The sequence below is a fragment of the Choloepus didactylus genome, chromosome 8, assembly GCF_015220235.1.
Source record: "Choloepus didactylus isolate mChoDid1 chromosome 8, mChoDid1.pri, whole genome shotgun sequence".
NCBI classification, from domain to species: Eukaryota; Metazoa; Chordata; class Mammalia; order Pilosa; family Megalonychidae; genus Choloepus; species Choloepus didactylus.
In genome coordinates, this window is record NC_051314.1 from 106,997,318 (window position 1) to 107,018,930 (window position 21,613).

Consider the following 21,613-nt stretch of genomic DNA (forward strand, 5'->3'; position numbering starts at 1 on the left):
TTTGTGTCAGGATAGATAATTTCTATGTTTATAGGTATTTGTCCATTTCATCTAGTTTTCTGATTTGGAAGCATAATTGTTCATTGTACCCTCTTACAATCACCTTTATTTTTGTAAGATCAGGTAGTAGCGTCCCTACTTTTGTTCTTGATTTTAATTATTTGTGGCCTCTCTCTTCATTTTCTGTTTGGCTATTTAGGTTTGTCAATTTTATTGAACTCTTCAATAACCAACTTTTGCTTTTCTTGATTTTATCTATTGTTTTTCTATTCTCTATTTTATTACCACTGTTTTAATCTTTACTGTTTCCTTCCTTTTGCTTACTTTGGATTTAGTTGTATCTTCTTTTTCTAGGTAGTTTAGGTGTGAAGTTAGGTTATTGATTTTTGATCTTTCTTTTGTGAAAGAAAAAAAATTTTGTGAAAATTTTTTGGACTCAGAAATTACAGAGGTTGGAGATGTCCAGTATGGACATATGGGAGTTTGTGGAAAAGCAGCATGCACTGAGCAGAAGACGAAAATCAAGTAGCAATGGAGGACCAAACAGGGTGAGAGCTGCTTTAAGATTAGATTTGCTGTTTTAGAAAGCTTCCTCGAGCAATGCCTCATGGTTGGAATGAAGTGAGAAGAGATGGGTATTAGGGAAACCTACTGCGGGCGGCGGGGAGGGTGACAGTAATACACTTGCCTAAGTGTTTATCTTCTGTGAATACTGTCCTGATCTTCTATCCCTCCAAACGTAACTGTTAAATAACAATAATACCCTACCTTGTGTCACCATTTTACCCTGAATATGTCTAACATAGCCCATGAAACCCCTAAGGTGAATTTCAGTGGAAAATTCCTAGACTCTGTAGTGCAAGGACAGATATAGATAGATTGCCCAAATGGTGGCACAGCAAAATCTTATATGGTAGAATTTGTTTCCAAATGCTGAGAAGACAGTGAGGTCCCCCCCCCCCCCGCCACCATTTCTATGTTCCTCTATCAGAATGAAGGAATAACTCTGAGGACTTCAAAGCCCATCTAACTTAAGCCATATCTCTGTGAGAAACAAAGGAAGGCAAAAGAGCTGTGTTCACTCACCTTCTATTTTTTTCACAGCTTAATTTGTTGTTGGTTGAGAAGAAACCAAATCAAAAAAACAATTTTGAACTATGTCCACCTGCCCCTTCTCCCCATCCTTGAACCCCGAGTTCTATAGTTAAAATTTTTAGTACTTTCTGGCTTTCCTATATCTCCTCTCCCCACCATACATTGTAAATCCTGTGAGAACAGGTTTTGTAATCACTTCTGAGTCCAAAAATTTTCACATGGAGTTGATTGTTACATAAACAGTGGTGACTATCTATGAAGGTAGTAGATAGTCCGTGGATCTCAAAGTGTCCTTCTATAAACAGTCCACAACAATCAATAAATACAGAATACCTGACAACGTCCTGTTTTTAAGATATTGAATTGACTATACGTATCTTTAGGCTATAAAGCTGCATTCAATGTGGGGGGATAGCTAGCAAAATAAAATAGTTTAGATTTAAAGGAAAAAAACAAATTTTATAGGAAATTTTACCTATAAATTTAATTTTAATTTTGGAAGGATTAAGGGTACTTCAATTCATATTTTAAAGATTTAATATCTTTAAAAGACAACTTCTCCTTCAACTTTATTAGATTTGAGAAAATTGAATGAGTAATTGGTAGGAGGGATTACATGGCTTACAGCCAGGAAAAGGCCAATACATTCTGAGTTAGTTGCTTGGAAACAAAAGGCTGATCTCGACAGGCATCTCAAACCTCTTACCAATACCAGAGCCTGAGGTGGGCCGTTGCAGCTCAGGTTATTTCCACATGGCCCACCCACACTTCCTGTAGGGTTTACGTGAATGTCCCCTTTGAAGAGAGATCTTCTCAGGCCACCTATATAAAATTGCAACTCTTTCCCCACATCTTGACTTGTCCTATCTACCTTTGTTGCTTTCTTTTTTCTCCTCAGCTTTTACCACAGTCAAAAATATTATGTATTTTGCTTGTTTATTGTCTTCCCTGCTAGAATGTAGGCTTTATGTGAACAGGGATTTTAGTCCCTTTTGTTCACTGCTGTATGTCCACCATATAGTAGGCAATCAATAAACATGACTGAGTGAAAGTCTACTAGTTCTTCAAGAGTATTTCCATGTTACCTCCTCAGCAAAGCTTTTCCTTTTCACACTCACTTTGAGTGCTCCTGTAGCACTGACCTCAACAGAATCAAGCTCGTTTTTGACCTGACATTAAATCCCACATCTTTCCTTTGTGTTTTATTACTTTCAAAGTTTTTAGAAACTATTAAGTATTTTGATAAAGTAAAATTGTGTACATGCATGTAAATATCCAATTACACATGTACAAGTAAGATTTTACTGAGAGCTCAAAATGTGAAAAAGACAGGATTTTAGTGAACTGTCAGCTCAATGATTCAATAGTAAGTAAACAAAGATGTGGTACCCCAAACTTAGCCAACCAATGAGCCAAACCGATTTAGTTTTAGGCTGCCTAACGATGAATCAAGATTCTCCACGCTGACCTGGTCAAATCACAACTGGAATTTTCTGATCAGTTCTGGCTGTCACATTCAGGAGTGGCCTAGAGAGAGGAGACTGGAGAGTATACTTTTTGAAATAACAGGGGATATTTAACTTGGGAAAGAGAAGACCAGGGGACATTATAGATGCCCCACAATACGTGAAGTGCCGTCATATTGTTGTAACAGAAATTATGTCTGTTTTGTGTGGATTTAAGGCAAGTTAGAAATTACAAGGAAATGTCTTTTGGCTCAGAAGTAGAGGGACCTTTTGGCCTGCAGAGGTGCCCAGGATGGTGTCTAGTCCCTGAGGTTTCAGATGTAGGCTGGGGTTGGTGGAGGAGCTGGCATAGAAGAGTTTCATGACTGTGCTCGTGATTTCCACAACTACTTGTCTAGCAAGATCATCCTCCTTGGCTGAGGGTGTGGTTCCTGGTGTACATTATGTACTCAGTCCTGCTTTCCCCAGAATTCCTTTGTGTGGTATTTGTTGTCACATGGCATTTTATAGCTCATTATTGTGTTAAGTGTCTACAATTTGCTTTATGCTTAAAAAAAAAAAAAGTTTGTTACAAAGGATTTTAATTCATCTGATTTTCACACTTCTAGTAGTTGCAGGAAAACTAAACATTGGCTTTGCATAGAAACAAGTTTATATTGTCCACCTTCTTCACTTACCTTCATTCTGGTCTATAGTCAGACCCTGTTATCTCTTTGGACACATACACACAGCATTATGAAGGAAAGTGGCTGATATATAAAACAAAGTCAGGTATAATGCTGAGAAAACCTGCATACTGGATGAAATCTGGATGGTCAAATTTGGTGCTGCCAAGAATAGTGGTTTCCCAAGTTCAGCCTCTTGCAGGAAACACTGCAGGGACACTCTACAAGGGGAAAACCCATTTGATCGCTCAATTCCAGAACTACTCTATTTTTCATGTTTTTATTCTCTCTCCTCCCTTCCTCCCATACCAACGTCTTGTCCACAGCACATAGAACAGAGTATCTGTGAATACTCATCATTAGGAGATGCGCAGCATCTTTTCCACCAGCGTTAAAGGCTGTGACTAGCTCAAACACTTGGAGTTTCCTTCTTTTATTTGCCCTCACTATTTAAAGATCAAGTCATTTTGCTGCCAATTAGGATGCCTACCACCTGCTTAGTTCTCGTTATCTCCTGGCACAAAGTAGGTGCTTAATAAAAATTTGTTATATGAATAAGTTTCAACTTCTGTTTTCTTAGATCACGTTATCATCACCTCTGGTCTGGACTCCTGCAGTCCTCTAAAATATGTGTTTCTCTAGTATTGAATCTTCCACAGTCAGCTCTCCACATTCCCAACCAGAAGGATCTTCCTAATATGCTAATCAGATTATTTAACTTCCATGCTTAAAAGCCCCCATGACTCTCAGGATAAAGTCCAAACTCCTTACCATGACAACTAAAGCCCTTCATGATCTGACTCTATTTGCCTTCTCGTTTAGCCCTCCCCGGCCCTTCGTCGTCTGTGTCATAACACCACAGGCTCTTCATCTTCCTGTCTTCTAGCCTATCCCAGATAATTCTTTCTGGTTACATCTCCTCCTCCAGAAGTCTTCCCTAACCTGAGGCTGGGAAGGCCTGCCTGTGTTTTCCGTGGCACTCGATTCTTAACCCTTTAACGGTGCTCAACATGCTGTAGTGAGGTTGTCATCGCATCAGATGGTAGGTTCATTAGACAGTACCTTCTCAAGTGCAGAGAAAATCATATTAATTTCGGTATCCCCAGGATTAAGCTCAGTGGCCAACAAGAGTTCACTAAATGATTAAAAAAGAATGAATGTGTCCAGCATTTTATGTTCATTTTATAGGACACCACTGGTCTTTCCTAAGGGAGGCAGCACAAATATGTGGCGTGGGTAACAGCCAAGGAGCCGAGTGAACAGTTTTTATTTCTAGTTCCGCCACTAACAAAACCTATGACTCAAAGGAGGACAGGATGGATTAAAATTCTAACTCCCCCCACCCCAAACTAGGACATAGAATAATTATTTTAAGTTTCTCATTTTATCTTTGCTTCTATAACACACTATTACCATAAAGATGATTTCTTGACCAAGATCTAACTTCTACTTATATAAATTGACATTTTTATAGAAATATCTTTATAAAAACTTACACATAAAAAAGTGGCTAAAATAAAGAAACTGGCCACTGTAGAGCTTATGCAGTTTTAACATGGAATATAGGGATGGGGCTTGGATTCAGAAAGGTCTAAGCTTAAATGATGTGCCAGCCACTTGTCAGTTCTGTGACTTGGGATAAGTTCTCCATAAGCCTGTGGGTGTTCAAGGATCCCAATTATCCACAGGAGGTACTGAAATGTCAGTTCTCTTCCTTGCGCTTAAGGTTTTAAGGATAATTTTTCTTTTACTTTTGAAATAAAAAAGAGGCATATTAGTTTCTTAATTCAGTTTCCGTTTGAAGCAGACACTTTTGGAGCAATAGATAATTCTGTTATAATGACATATAGAAAAATGCAGTTTTGTATCACTGTAATGTGGACCTATTCTCTTTGGCATCTTTTAAAAGAAATAGATTATTTTAAAATATTGAATAGATAAAAAAAAAAAAAAAAAACCAACAATTGTAATGCCCCAATGAATCCTGAAAATTTATTATGTGGGGAGAATATCAGCTATTGATCCGTTGTTTTACAGCTCATGTCAGAAAATATACATTTTGAAATGGAAGTCAAAAAAATAATTACATATAATACAGATTACAGATTTATTTGTACATAAGCAAAGCAGTACTAAAAGCATATTTATGTGTCCACAATTAGTGAACACTGCAATTTTCTGTTTAAAGCTGCAGCAACTCAAATCCTTCTAAGGATGATAGAGACAGATTGAGAAATACATTTAGGGCTGACACCATGTTTGGCTGTAAATCTATATTTTAATCTTTCCCCTCCCCATATATATATATGTATATACTTTATTGCCTTTATATTTCTGCTGGTTTAATAGAATTAGTATACTAAATAGTTATCTGCATGTATTTGGCTTCTAAAAATATATAAAATGCATTGGAATAGAGCTCCTGAAGCTTTCAAGCAGTCACTGTCCTGGCATCAACAGCTTATTCTGGAAATGTAAAGCAGCAATACTGAATAAATAGGGATTGTTTTGTCTTTTCCATACAGTTCATGGCCTTTACCCCAAACTTCAAAATACTGTAGCAAATAGTATAAACATGCAACTTAAAAAATGGACATAATATAAAAGTAATACATAACTAAATTTTAATACAATATAGACTAATAAAGATAACTTTAGATAGAAGAGGGATGTGAACATAGCTTTGTTATTTACATAGAAATTAAGGCCCAATTTTTCAAAGGCAATGCACACCAGAACTGCCCATCTATTTGGCCATACCCTTTGCATGCCTGAAATCAAAGTTTTCACCTTTATCATATTATTTCCCCAATCTGTTATTATAGTTCTAATTTGGAAAGATGTTCACAGAAATGGCTTTAAATGAAGTTTCTATTCTCTAAAGACCATTTTGCTTTTATTCACAAAGAAAATTCTTTTAATGCAGGTCCAAATTTTATTTATGCTGTAGAAGTACTTGTTCATATTAAATACTGTTATATTTCACCTTTAACATCATAAATCCTAACATATTTACTTTATCATGTTTTAGTTCTAATTGGTAACTAATTTGAAGTATGGGAATTGATGACATAATTAATGACTGAGGGAATTAAATGGGTAACTCCTATTTACTAAGTTTCCCTTATAAATCCCTGTACACCAAGATTAAAAAACAAATGCTAACAAAGAAAAATTTCTTGTAAGGAGAGCAAAAGCACTGAGGCAAATTGCTGTGGATCATTCTCTGAAGATAATGAAGACTTAAAAGGTCAGGTATACCGATGCTATTCCGAATTATTTCTTAAGGAAAAAAAGTATTTTCTATTACTTATAGAAAGTCACTATGAAACAACTTGCAGTATGTGTGTGTGTGTATGCAAAATTTTATATTTGATATTTTTGTATACTATGGCCCACTCCCTCCTTTGAATTTATCTAAAGATGTGGAACTTAATCTAACTCATTTGTATTCACAGTAGATAAAAGTGATTAGGAGTAGACTAAAATATTTTAAGCTGTCCTGGGGTAACGAGTATTTCTCTTTTTGAAAAAAAGACTTAAAAATATTCCTCAGAGACATGCTTCCAGAAGTAATATAACTGATTAAAAAGTAAGCTGCTCAATGCATTTGTCAAATTCACATATATATACTCTATCCATCTAGGAAACAGTATTTTTACCTGTAATTAGATCCATGAAGATTATTTGGCAGCTTTAAAATTCTGAGGAAGTTGTTAGAAAGGTTACCTGTGAAACTGCAAGGGAACCCAAGATGACTACAAGTTGGAAGGATGCTGTTATTTCTTCTTTCAAGTTATTAGATTAGTAGTGATAATAATTTACAACAATAAAGTTGGATATTGAAAAGAGCTCTGTGACTTTTTCACAGCTTACCAAGGCACCTTTGCCATTTATAATCACAAAGTTTAATATGTCTTCAGTTTAACATTTTGATTTAAATAGAATGTGATCAATTTGCAAATATATATTTTTTATGAATAAGTTTTCATTTTCTCTGAACAACAATGAAATGACTCAGAATAGGATGGAACCCTTTACAAGTAAGGCATGTTTTGGATATACATAAATCATTGTCCCAAAAGCTACAAATTATTTTGATTTTTAAATTATCCTAATTAAAAATATATGTAGGTATGAAATAACTATTATAAATTGAGCACAAATGTGTACAGGTTGTGATTAATTAGGTAAGAATCATTTGTAAAATAGTATAATGGCAAGGTCAACTTGATGACTCCAAGAACCCAAAGAAAGTATCTTTAGTTGAGGTCTGCCATATAGCTGGATTACAAAAGGCAACTCTGCATTTTTACTTTCAGGTCTCTAGAAGCTTCTATATATTTTCAGAGCCATTCTTAAAATCTTTTCATAGGAAACCTAAATATAGCAGCATTCTCAGCATTCATAAAACCAAAATTAAATAAAAAGTGTTAAAAACATCTAAAGTTGCCTTCATGCACAAGACATAACATACTACTTCTTTTGTTACCATGGCAGTATATTAACAACTTCTACTTTTTTGCATGTAAATAATACAGAGAATGTATTTTCCTCAGAAGTAAAAATGACTTTAAATTTCAGATTAATGTTTTAATTATATTGTACCAAATTTTGATCAGAGGTAATGTAAAAATGACTAGGAGGTGTTTGTTCACATCAGTTTAGCGATTACTTGTGAATCTTAGTTATTACTCATGGGAAAGGTGTTTACTCATTTTTGGTTTTATGAATAAAAAAATGTATGTAACAAAGAGAGTAATGTCCTGTAAAAGACAAGCTCATCTTCATTTCCTTGGTAAAAAGTACCTAACTCCAATCTAGTTTCTCTCTGCCTAAGTGATTGGAGAAATTGTAATAGTCCATAATATACAGGATAAATTATGTGTAAGCAATAACTTACCGAGGGGTGCCAATAAAGCATACATATGAAGTGGGTTATTTTAAAAACATATGAAGTGGGTTATTTTAAAAATATATCATAAAATGCAACATTCTCGAAGTAGAACAACCTGATCCTCAGGTATCTTTGCTTTATATTTTAAGTCAACTCTGAGGATCCATGAGAGTTAAATGACAAGACAGGGTAGAAACAAAACATATAATCCAACAGGAAACACTATATGTGTTTGGATAGAAACTCAACAATCACATTTTGTTTATCAGTGTTTGAAACACTGCAAACCTTTTAAACATACAATTTACTTCATGAAAATATTTCTGTTCTAGTATATGGCCATTCATATTTTGGAGATATTGTAAAGGAAAAATTAAATCCCAGATTAAAAATAAAACAAAACCCCACCACCCTGACTTATTTCACCTAATTAAGCAATGCCTAGAAAACGTCCAAAGAACAAATCCAAGTGGGTTCTTCTGGAGTTACTTTCAATGGTGGAGCACCCTATGACACTGGTGTAGTTGTAAAACCAATGTATGGGTGGAGCCTGGCAACATGCATATGAAGTCATACTCACACAATATTTAATGTAATTAAGTCACAGGATAAGTATTAATTAAAAAAAGTCTTAAAACATCAACATTCATACATCCATTGATTATATGCAATAAATTAAGCTAAGTCAGTGACATTTCTCTCCACTCTAAGTTGTCGTTTTATTTATGTATATACACAGAATAATACTTTTCCTAATGCTTTCAAAATGTTACAAATAAAAATGAAGGCTTTGCATTTGCATTACGGCTGAACAGAAACATCAACACTATTGATGTGTGAAAACACAGTTTCTTTGTTCTTTAGCATCAGTGCACAGGGTATGGCTCCAAGTGGTATGCAATTTAGGACAGAAAAAAGATATGGTGGCTTGTGAAATACCTCCTCTGTTCGTCACTGGCACAAATCAAAGAAGGAATTTTACTGTCCTGGGTACCTTTATTGGCACTGAGTATCTCCCCCAAAGAAAAATGATGTTATACATATATGCCTTCAGGATTAAAACCAGATGAGATAGGATTCTGTAGAATACGAAGATTACTGGGGAGCTGCCGAGATGAACCAGGTCGCTTCAGAGACCCAGACTGGAATGGTGTTTCTAAACAGGAAACAAAGTCATTCAATATAATCATTAACTTTGACTACTTAGCAGTATGAAAAATTAAAATGTTACCTGCTCAAAGGAAACAAAGAACTGAAATGGAGAACTGTACACAGTAACAACTGCAATCCCCTGTAGGTACTGGGGTAAAAGGAGTAGGCTAACTCTGCTTGCCCCTCTCAGATAGATAGCTTTTTGATAAACCATTTTTCAGTGATTTGAACAGTTAATGAATCTTTTAAAAAAGGTGAACATTTTGCTTCTCTTTCTGGGTTGTTCAAAGCCTATACAGATGCAGGTTTGACAATGTCTTACGTATAAGGACAGATGACTTGTAGGAGAGGAAGAAGGGGCATCAGGGATAGAGAGAAGCTAAAATTCAAAATAACAGATTATGAATCACATAGGCCAGGAAAAGATTTTATAAAGAAGCAGTTTTCAACTAAAGATATATGAGATTTGGTGATTACATGCTCACCTAAATAAATAACCTGAATATGATATCGATTTTCCCCAAAAACAGGAAATACATATAATTTCTTCTTAAATAGAGGATTTAGCTCAGAATGGTAGGATAACACTTTAACTGAATGCATGCAGTTTATTCAAAGTTAATCAGTGAGAATAAAAGGGGTAAAACCGATTTGTCAACATCTTACCCCTTTCTATGTCTGCATGTAAGGCCTCTACTTCAATTGGCTCGGCAGGCAAAACGGTGACTTTTGTCCCTGTCTGTTGGATGAATTGCTGGAGATTGACTTGCCGAAGCTCTTTAGTCAACTGCTCCAGTTCTTGTTCTTTGTCCTAGAAGGAAGTTTGTTTTTTTTTTTAAATTTGTGGGTGCATTATTGGCCAGTTAAAGACATCTTGGTGACAGGGGCCAAGTGTGAGATATAGCTTTCACAAGAGCACTTTTAATAGATCTGGTTTATAGAGATATAATGGGCTAAAGAACATCATGTTCACTCTTTGTCATGGTGCTCTTAAATGTGGTGCTTTCCTTTGTCAGGAACATCACTTTGTCCCTGATAACATAAATATATGTCAAAAAACTGTCATCAACATAATACTGGTTTCCATCCATCCCAGTGTTAACGCAATCTTAAGTTGCTCATAATTAAATTTCTGTATTACCCATACAAAACTGACTGGAAAATTGTCATTTGGTTCGAGAGTCAGAGTTCTTTTTTATATAAACTAAGTTTTATATAATGAGAAAAGCAAGATTCCCACAAGGTTCTCACTATGAGGTTCTTGAGTCCTTCATAAAGAAGATCTGAGAATTGCAGGGTTTTAAAGAAGGAGGTCAAGCTTGTACAACCAGGAATTCCTAAAAGCAAGAAGCAGCTCCTTATTATTTAATTGGATTTTCTTCTCTTTATCTCCTCTATTGCACTATAAAAAAAGGCAGCAAGGCTGCATCCAGGCTTAGTGTGATTGAGGGGTTTGCTAGGGATAGCAAAAACAAATGAATGGCTATGTACTTTGATTATTAGACACTTTTAATGGGTAGTGGGATTTACTAGTAATGATTGTGATAAATTGGTGTTTCTTGTAAGCAATACCAAAGGAAACAATTTCCAACTGCATACTTTATAAGTGTCACAATCAATCCAAACAGCAAAATACTGACAAATCAGAGCTGATGACCTTTCTATTGCATGAGAAATTCCTGGTTTTCAATATTTTGGTGGTAGTTGACCTCTCACTACAGTTATTGACAGAAATGACATCATTGCTTCCTGAAAGCTCAACCTTCTTCACTTGTGGAACTGTTCATGCTCGAAAACAGCTCTTCTCACATTCATTATGAGCCGGCACTACTTGAGGATCTTGTTACAATGTAGATTCTATACTTCTAAGAAGTGTGCCCTGAAGCTGCCTGGCAAGGACCACACTTTCAGTAGCAAGCTTCTAAACCAGCACTATCCCACAGAACTTTCTCTGATGATTGAAATGTTCCATATCTGTGATGTACAACATAGTATCTACTAGACACATGTGGCTTTTGAGCATCTGAAATGTGGCTAACTGTAAACAGGAGGTTTACTATATTTAATATTTGCTAAAGAGCATTCCTGAACACTTAATTTTAATTAAACAGCCACTGTGGCTAGTGGACAGCAGAAATCTACACCACATTATAATCGTGTCTCTTTCTCGTCTGCTAGAGATTGACACATCTTTGCAACTCCCACAGCACCCACCACAGTATCTTTTCAAGAATGTATCCAAGAAATAAAAAGATCAGGGTCTACGTGACAAAATATAAATGTTCCTGTGTTTGAACAAGAGAGGCAAAAAACGGAAAGAACATTTATACCACTCTGCTTAGGAAAGCAGAAGGTACTGTGAAGACGGGAGGAAGAAGGGAGATTAAAATCTTGGGAAAGAAGATGGGGCTAGCAACAATGGGGCCATGATAGATAAGCAGTCAATTAGCCATGCGGTCTTTGGTGAACAGTCCTTGGTAATCTCTTCTGGCTTCGGTTTCCCTATCTCTACAAGAAGTTCAGATTCACTATCATTAGTGTCTATTCCAGCTCCAAGATTCTACTTTCCTATATCCAATTACCTAACGCTACAACTACCATACTAAAAGCAGCTTCTTCCAAGGAGCAAGGATTTACTGTAGTTTTAAATCTAATTTTTGTGCTGGTCTCACATCTAAACTTTTTTATATGTCACCAGAATGCTATGAGATTTGAAAAAAAGTAGATATTTACATTTACTCTTTAAATGCAAGGGAAAATGTTTGCTCTTAAAGAAGATCTGAAGGCTATACTAATTCTGTTAAATAGATGAGATGCTTTATTTATAAAAATGTTCTTACCTGTAATCGTTTGGTGGCTTGTCCAAGAGATCTTTCCACAGCTTTAATACCATTTTCCAACCTTAGACTCTGCTGACCTTGAATGTCAATTTCCCCTTTTACCTTACCAATCTTTCCTTTAACCTCTTCTTCATTGACTTGTGCCTCCTGAACCTCCCATTGCAGTTTTTCTGCTTCAAGACCATTTTCCATAGTCTGGATCTGAGCCAAATAGTCCTTTAATTTGCTCTCACATTCTGTTATTTTCTGTCTTATTTCTTGAAGTTGATCCTTCAGCTGTTTTTCATTTTCCTGTTCAATCTGTAATTCATTTTCCCAAAATTCTTCCTCCTCAATTTCTACATCATTTCTTTTGATCTTTTGCTCCAGGCGGACAATTTCCTCTTCAAGGTTGGAATTATATTTTTGCTCCCAAAATCGTATTTCTACTTCATTTGATTCCAGCTGTTTCTCAATGGATTGAAGCTTCTCTGTCTGCAAACGGATCAGCTTCTTCAACTCATCTGCTGTTGTTTTGCAGTTGTTCAGCACCTTTTGTTTAAATTCCGTTTCTTTACCTTTTCCAAAAATGTCCATTAATCCTTTGGCACCTCCTGTAAATGTTAATGATTTCCTTTTAGGCTCTCTCCTTTTGATTGATTTGTCATTCTGAGGCCTCAGTTTGGCTAAGGGGGGCAAACTCTGCCTGTATAAAGTTCTTTCAGGAATTCGGGCCACACTATCTGAAGTGGGTCGCTCACTGAGAGATGGTCCTGTTCGACGTAAAATTAGCTGTACATCACTGGCATACTGCCCCCATTTGTTTAAGGATATGATAGGATTTTCATGAGGTGCTAAGTGTCTTTCAGTATCTCTCCATTTTTCTATAAGGGTATACCTTCCAGTTCGCCCTAGGTAACAAAGATAAGAATAAATGATCAAAATGGGATATGCAATAACTAAAATAGTGCAACAGAGAGTACTACTTAATAATTGTGTATTGCTGATTAACATCAAAGGGTTAAAATTTAGAGTCAAGTCCATGCTGCTTTTAAAACCTTCACTTTAAGATGCAGAACCCCTCAAGATACATAACAGAATAAATACATAGGATGTGAATTGCATATACTCTTCAGAAATTGCTCAGAAATCCAACTTTATACTTAAATCCCAGTGAGAATCTTATACTGTTAAATGCCTGACAGCCTGGACCTTTTTGTTAGGTCTAAGACCTCCAGTTGTAAAAGAGGACACTGGAATTCCCTATTTGAAGATGTGAGGGGCTGGGCCTAGGAACTAGGTAAAACTTCACAACTTTAATAAACGCCCACCTTGGGAATCTCTCTGCTTTGCCCATCAGGACTTAGACAGGCTGGAAGCCCCATTTTCCCTGCTGAAGGGAAACCCAGAGCCAATGGAGAACCTGCTACTAAGAAATAAGCCACTGATCAGGACTTCTCCGTCCCCCTGAGTGCTTAGCCAATGCACAGCACACAGGTGGGAGCTTCCTGCACACCTGTGCCAAATAAAAAATCGTCTCAATGTAAACAACCTTGCAAAATGATTTCATCTAAAAAGAGGTCCCTGAAGAAGAGAGGTCTTGTTCACTTTAGATAGTAATAGTTTTAGAGGTTCTTCTAAAAGATAAAAACAGAATAAAATCACATTTCAATGAAAAGTGTGCTGAACCTAATACTTATGAAAGACAAAGTTTCAGAAGACAATGTTAATGTCATAAGATTGAACAAACTTCCTAAATATTTTCATTTAAGGTGGCTGAGTCAGACTGATTATATTAAATTTTTTTACACTGTCCATTAGTTAATATTATTACAAAGACAAAAAAAACTTATCTAGCAATGATTATAGTCTATAAGCTATTGATTTATTTTCCATGCCTTCTTTTAAGTTCATGAGCTTCTTAACCAATAAGTTTTCTCAATTACCGAGTCAGTAAATGGAGATCTGAATATATAAATATGCAATTCAGAAGTAGCACATAAAGAATGAGTTTCTCTAAGTATATGGGTATGTTCTCCTTGAAGGAAACTTGAATCTTGTGGGCAGCTGAAAGTCAGAATGTTGGATTTTAATTTCAGATACATTATTTATTGGATGAGTAACACAATCTCACTTTTAAAATGTGGTTAACAGTAACACCTTGTGCGATCTGAGGGTCAGGTATAATAAGCACCTACCACACTGCCTGGCCACAGCAGGCATTCAATACATGGTAACCATTATTAATTTAAGACATTCGTGTTCACATAACAAAAGGGTTGACTAGATTACTTCCTTTAAATTGTGAGCCCCTCCAATGTGTCAAAAGAATAATCTGACTAATAAAAATTCCTTCTTAAGCAACTTTCAACTACTCCCAACTGTATAAAGCTGGACAGAACAGAGAGAATAAGGACTTTGGAGTTGGAAGGCCTATGTTCAAATGTGGTCCTGCCATCTACTTACAGGATTTGAGCAAATTACTAAATTTCCTTTAACCTTGGTTTCCTCATTGTTCTAGTTTGATAATGCTGCCAAAATGCAAAACACCAGAGATGGATCGGCTTTTATAAAAGGGGTTTATTTGGTTACACAGTTACAGTCTTAAGGCCATAAAGTGTCCATCAACAAAGGGTACCTTCACTGGAGAATGGTCAATGGTGTCCAGAAAACCTCTGTTAGCTGGGAAGGCACGTGGCTGGCGTTTGCTCTAAAGTTCTGTTTCAAAATGGCTTTCTCCCAGGACGTTCCTCTCTAGGCTGCAGTTCCTCAAAAATGTCACTCTTGGTTGCACGTGGGGTATTTGTCCTCTCTTAGCTTCTGTGGAGCAAGAGTCTGCTTTCAACCGTCATCTTCAAACTGTCTCTCATCTGCAGCTCTTGCGCTTTCTTCAAGGTATCTCTCTTGGCTGTAGCTCCTCTTCAAAATGTCAGTCTCAGCTGCACTGAGTTCCTTCTGTTTGCCAGCTCATTTATATGGCTCCACTGATCAAGGCCCACCCTGAATGGGAGGGGCCATCCCTCCATGGAAATTATCTCATTAGAGTTATCACCTAAAGTTGGGTGGGGCCCATTTCCATGCAAACACTCAAAGAATTCCAATCTAATCAGCACTAAAATGTCTGCCCCACAAGATTGCATCAAAGAATATGGCTTTTTCTGGGGGACATAATACATTCAAACCGGCACACTCTTCTATAGGATAAGAGTAGTATCTTCTTACCTCACTAGGTTGTTCTGAGAGTCAAGTGAGAAAGTAAAATATGAAAATGTTCTGTAAAATTGCAAAGTTCTATACAAATAGTTATTAGTAAGTATTATCAGGGGAATGAAAAAGAAAGCCTTGGCACACTGGATTGGCTTCTTGGAATCACAGATATTTCTCATGATTTTTTAAGCTAAAAATTACCATAATTGCCCCAAGAAAAATCACATGACATACCTACAAGATTAAACTGTCCCATGTGTACACACTGCTTCAAAGACCACAACACTTTGGGTTCTTGGCTCTACCACCTACCAACTAGGCATCTCACTCCCCCTCCAGACCTCTGTGTCCTACTTAGTAATATGAGGGGTTAATAAGACTAGACCAATAGAGCTCACCTACCACCACCCCCCAATTCTATTACACCAATGAAACATCTTTAAAAGGAAAACAGAATCATTACATATGAACTAAATTAAAAAGTAGTTTCTAATTTAGTCATAATTAAATATAAAACTCAATTTTCCAATGCTATGATACTACTGCCCTCTGAGAATGTCTTGGTAAAGGATTCTTCAGAATTGCTTTTGCTGAAGTTTTTCCTTTTGTTAAATAATGCGCATTTAGTGCATTAAGGCAAACTGAAAAAAATCCATCCAGCAAAATATAAAAGCAGTTTAAAAAGATAAATGAATAGCTTTGATTGTATAATGGAAATTGGTTTTCATATATTTAATATGGTAATCAAATCCCATAGTCAGTGTTTTTTAATATCCATACTTGGCAAGGTCCTACATATCCTATTTCATTAAGATAGATTCAAATTCCTTCTGCAAAAGTCCTTTTAGTGCATTTTAATAATGGATTTATAACTTGTATACTATCTTGATGTAGACTTAAAACTAATAAAATAAATCTACCTACCTACCTACAGCATTTGCAGTTTAAGCTGTTTTGGCTATTTAGGACTGTAAGCCACTGTCAAATAATTGTGATCCAGTTAGGTAATGGTAAATAAAATATTTGATTATAATTTTAAGTAGTTGAAGCAAATGAGTCTATATCCAAGAATCATTAGCGTCATATTAGGAGGAAAATCACGTGAAGAGATTTTAAATGCATCAATGGAATCTTACTGGATGACTAACACTGATTAAAAGGAAACAGGATAACAGATTACTTTCTCCTAATTTAAAACATATGTATATATATGAAAGAAGAGGAAGTTTCTGAAGATACACACCACAACTCAAATGTGCAAATGTGGATAACCCAGATACATTATGTCCTCATTTCAACCATTTTAAAATTGCAACTATTTAAAAAATTTTAGGAAATTTCTTTTCAGAGCCATAAAACAAAGTCATTTAATATGAACATCCACTTACTATTTTTTAGAAACAGTGCCAGGCCCTGGGATATAAATTCTGTTAAACATCTTGATCACCCTCCTTGCAAGTTTTAGTTTTAACTGTTTGATATTTGTTCCCCCAGCATCAAATCCTCCCACACAAAAGATGAAAATTCAGCATCATTAGAAATACTCAAAAGAATGTGACAGAGACCTGGCACTAATCTGTTATGAATTTAATGCTGACATAGCTTCATGTTCCTGGACATATCAGAAGTAATGCTGGCAACAGCTGACTCATTCTTTACCTATTGTGAACAAGCTCCTCTATACCACTGAATTTTTCAGGTTAACAGTGAAAAATGTATCTGCTCCTTGAGCTTTATTATAAAAAATTTGATGAAAAAAATTTAAAGTATCTTATAATTCAAGGATTCTTATATAGACTCTAGTGAACATAACTAAGCCTTTCCATGTTGACAGAATTCTTACAATGAACATGTGATCAAAGGAAAAGAACTCATACTGTACCATCTTAGAGTCTGTAAAATGCTTTGGATACTTTCATATATATTATCTCAATTGGTTCTGTGAGTCAAGAATAGGTACATGATCCTCATTTTATCAGTGAAGAAATAAAAGCTTAAAGACTAAGCAATTTCCCAATGACATACATCTATTCTGAATTTTCTACTATACTAGTTCAGTACTGAATGTTAAGATAATACTTATTATACGGTACTTATCTTATGATGGCAGCAATATAAAAAGAATCTCTGAGTACAACCTGTCAGCCAGTTGTGCATTCAATTGCTAGTTGAATCATTAACGATATATTTTCCCAGTATGTTGGTGAGAATATATCATGTAATCACAGAATTACTAAATACTAACTTAAGGACTATCTAGGGTTACATGACAAACTTGATACCACTAAAAATAATGAAAACAGTCACTGAGTACCTTTTATTAGGTCTTGTTCTGGTGACTGTATGTAAACAGTATTAACCAAAACAACAGCTAAACATATCACTGCTAGCCACTACTATTTGGGGAATTTTTATTAATGTAGCAAAATTTAATCCATCCTGACTGATGCATGTTGTGAAAACATGTATTCATGTTCCTTAAAATGATCTTTTATAAAGGCAGAAAATATGAAAATCACTTAGAATGAAGGGTGATTAGACTATTATAAATACAAAAATTGTAATACATGACCTTGGCTATAAAAAAGCAGGATATTTTAATGCTCAGGATTTCTGATTCTTACTTCAAAGTAACTCAATCATAAATTTTATTTTCTAACTAACACAATATAATAGTTATTAAGAATAGGGCTCTGGAATCAAACCACTTGGTTTTGAATAACGAGGCTCTCCACTTACTAGCTAGATGAGGTTGGGGTGTTATTTAAGGTCTCTGCACCTCAGTTTGATCATCCATAAAGCAGAGATAAAAGTGCCTTCCTTATGGGATTGTTGTGAGGACTAAATGACATAGAAAAATAATTCAAAATATAGTAAAGAAAAAATTAGACTTTAGAACTATGAATAGCACAATCTTTTTAAATAAAGCTCATCCATAGGTACAAAGAAACACTCTGCTTATAAAGTGTTTACTTATAGAGGTAGGATCATGAGTAAGCATTTTTCCTTTGTGATTTTCTAAATTTCAGAATAGTCTATAATAAATATTACTTTGTAAAGAGATAAAAATTGATAAGTTTGTAAATTAAAAAATTGATGCTTTTACACATGACATTAGGAGTTAAATGTGATGATACACATATATTTCTTTATCTTCTAAAGGATAATATCGTGTTAGAGATGGATGGGGCACTGGTAGTCATCTAGCTCAGCTTCTGATGTAAGGAAAACAACTTCTAAAAATTTATTCATTTATTCACAAATATGTATTGAGTGCCTCCTGCATGCTAGACATCATTTTAAGCTATGGGAATAAACAGTGAAAAATTGTGGCAGGAGATATATTCATTTATTCATATATAATATGAGTCTACTGTTCATTATCTGACACTTTTAAGGTCAGATGTGTTGAAAATCCAGAATATTTTGGATTTTAAAAAGGTAGCATGGTGGTATCCTACAGATTCTTTAATCAAGTATATTAAAATTTCTGCAGGAAAATTTATCAACATTCACATTAAATGGGATAAACATAGACTAAAATCAGTCTCACATCAGATCAGTTTTTACCACCAAATGAGTTCAAGCCATGCCAGGTACTGTAGCAAACAAGATAAGATCAACTTTAGATATTGAGAAATTTTTCTATTTCAAAATGTGGAAAAGTGATTGTGGCCTATATCTATTATGTCAGGTGAATGCCACAGAGAAAAAAAGACTACAGGAGATAAGGAGCGTGTGTGTGCATATGCCCACAGGGATGTGGTCGTCAGGAAGGAGCTCTGTGATCAGATGACTTCTGAGCAAAGACTCAGTGAGCCATGAAAATTTCTGGGTGCAGAATAATCCTAGGAGAGGGAAGAACTGACGTAAAGACTGAGGCAGAATGTGGTTGATGTGTTTAGAGGGAATAATCAAACATGAGTGTTAGGAACTGTGGTCAGATTGTTGAGGGGTTATGTAGGGATTTGTTTAGTGCCTTGAAGGCACTGTAAGGACTGTGGATCTCTCTGAGTCAGGAAACCAACGGAAGGTTTTGAGTTGAGCAGTGATATGATGCAACATATTTTAAAAGGATTACTTTAGAAATAAAAACTGGTGAAAATAGAGTGGTGGGGGAAAAGGCTGAAAAAGGGAGAAGAGTTGGAATGCTGCTGCAAAAATCTAAGTGAGAAACGGTGGCTTGCATCAAGGTGGTAACAGTGGTTGTGGAGAGGAGAGACATGATTTTGGATTTATTTTGAAGGTAGTACAGATGGGATTTGTTGCTGGATTGGCTGTGAGACAAGAAAGCAATCAAAGATCATATAAAGATCAATTAAAAAAAAATTCTCATTTACCTGAGATGGGAAGGAGGAGATTTGGGAGTGGGCAATAGGAAAAAAGAGTGGTTTTGGACATGTAAAGTTTGAGCTACAATTGTTTCTGTTCTACAACTATGCTGTTCACTATAGGATCCATTAGCTACATTTAAATTTTAACTAAAATTTAAAAATTAATTTCTTAGTTATACTAGCCACCTTTTTTTTTTTTAATCTTCATTTTATTGAGATATATTCACATACCACGCAGTCATACAAAACAAATCGTACTTTCGATTGTTTACAGTACCATTACATAGTGGTACATTCATCACCCAAATCAATCCCTGACACCTTCATTTGCACACACACAAAAATAACAAGAATAATAATTAGAGTGAAAAAGAGCAATTGAAGTAAAATAGAACACTGGGTACCTTTGTCTGTTTGTTTCCTTCCCCTTTTTCTACTCATCCATCCATAAACTAGACAAAGTGGAGTGTGGTCCTTATGGCTTTCCCAATCCCATTGTCACCCCTCATAAGCTACATTTTTATACAACTGTCTTCGAGATTCATGGGTTCTGGGTTGTAGTTTGATAGTTTCAGGTATCCACCACCAGCTACCCCAATTCTTTAGAACCTAAAAAGGGTTGTCTAAAGTGTGCATAAGAGTGCCCACCAGAGTGACCTCTCGGCTCCTTGTGGAATCTCTCTGCCACTGAAGCTTATTTCATTTCCTTTCACATCCCCCTTTTGGTCAAGAAGATGTTCTCCGTCCCACGATGCCAGGTCTACATCCTTCCCCGGGAGTCGTATTCCACGTTGCCAGGGAGATTCACTCCCCTGGGTGTCTGATCCCACGTAGGGGGGACGGCAGTGATTTCACCTTTCAAGTTGGCTTAGCTAGAGAGACAGGGCCACATCTGAGCAACAAAGAGACTAGCCACCTTTTAAGTGTTCAATAGCTGCATGTGGCTAGTGGCTACCATACTGGACAGCACAGACATAGAACATTTCTATCCGTGCAGAACTTTCTAGTGGACAACATTATTTCAGAAACTAAGTTTTACTGAATGCCTACTTAAGGAAATCAGTATATTAAAGATAAACAAGCAAGACCCCTACTTTGGAAGGGCTTCCAGGGAAGAGAAAGATGAGTCCACAAATACTAAAACTAGAGTTCCAGTATAAAATGTGTTTATTACAAAATTTTGGTGGGGCAAACTATATGAAACATGGCTTCTTCAGAATAGTGCACTATATCTTGGGCCCCAGCCCTAATCAATTTGTTTCTATTAAATTCTTGCTCTGACTCCAATTGAAGGAGGTATGAAAACTGGAGCACAAGAAGAAATTTTGAATCTTTGGTACTTTAAATGGTACCAGGCACCAAAGTACTGTGGATGAGAAACCCTTTCCTTCAATCTCCCAGATTTTTTCCTCCTCTTTCTTTTCCTCTCTAATCTTTTGTTAGCTGTACTTTATTTCTACATTAAACTCTAGGCTCCTTGAAGGCAGAAATACATCTTTTTTCATAGTTTGGTTCGTAATATTGTAAAAGCAGATGTGTTGTCTTGGCTTTAACTTGAGACAGATGATCTATCAAAGGCTTTCTGTTTTACTTACAGACAATGGAAGTTGTCTGAACCTGATATAATGGAATCTCTGGGATAGCTGATGGGCAACAAGGTAGAATATTTAACATTGAGAATCTCTCAGAAAGCCCAGGATGTATAGGACATATACATATATATCTAATCTAATCTCACTTAGATTTTGCAGCAGTGAACAAAAACAGTGCTGAGCAGTTTAATCACTTCACGCCAATTAAGTGTATGAATCACACTTTCACTTTTAGTTCTTCTGTCTCTAATCTGAGAATGTACCCGATTTCTACCATCTAAATTTAGTCTGTTAAGGTAGACAAAGATTTCTTTCTATACTGTTAGAAACAGTGAATATCCTTTTTCAAACTATGTGCTGTTTTTAGTTTTCTAATTCAATTTGGG

The 21,613-nt window shown here is 35.8% G+C and overlaps 1 protein-coding gene across 1 annotated transcript in view; it reads right to left on the minus strand.

Annotated features, from left to right (window-relative positions):
* Positions 1-5,203: 5,203 nt before the first annotated feature.
* RASSF8 (Ras association domain family member 8) overlaps positions 5,204-21,613 on the minus strand; it is a 188,419-nt gene continuing 172,009 nt past the window's right edge. Inside the window, exons 4-6 of the mRNA XM_037845315.1 lie at positions 12,116-13,005; positions 9,942-10,086; positions 5,204-9,279 (exon numbers count right to left, since the gene is read on the minus strand). Of these exons, the coding sequence (XP_037701243.1) occupies positions 9,158-9,279; positions 9,942-10,086; positions 12,116-13,005 (1,157 nt within the window). The 3' untranslated portion in view covers positions 5,204-9,157. The remainder of the gene's footprint in view (positions 9,280-9,941; positions 10,087-12,115; positions 13,006-21,613) is intronic.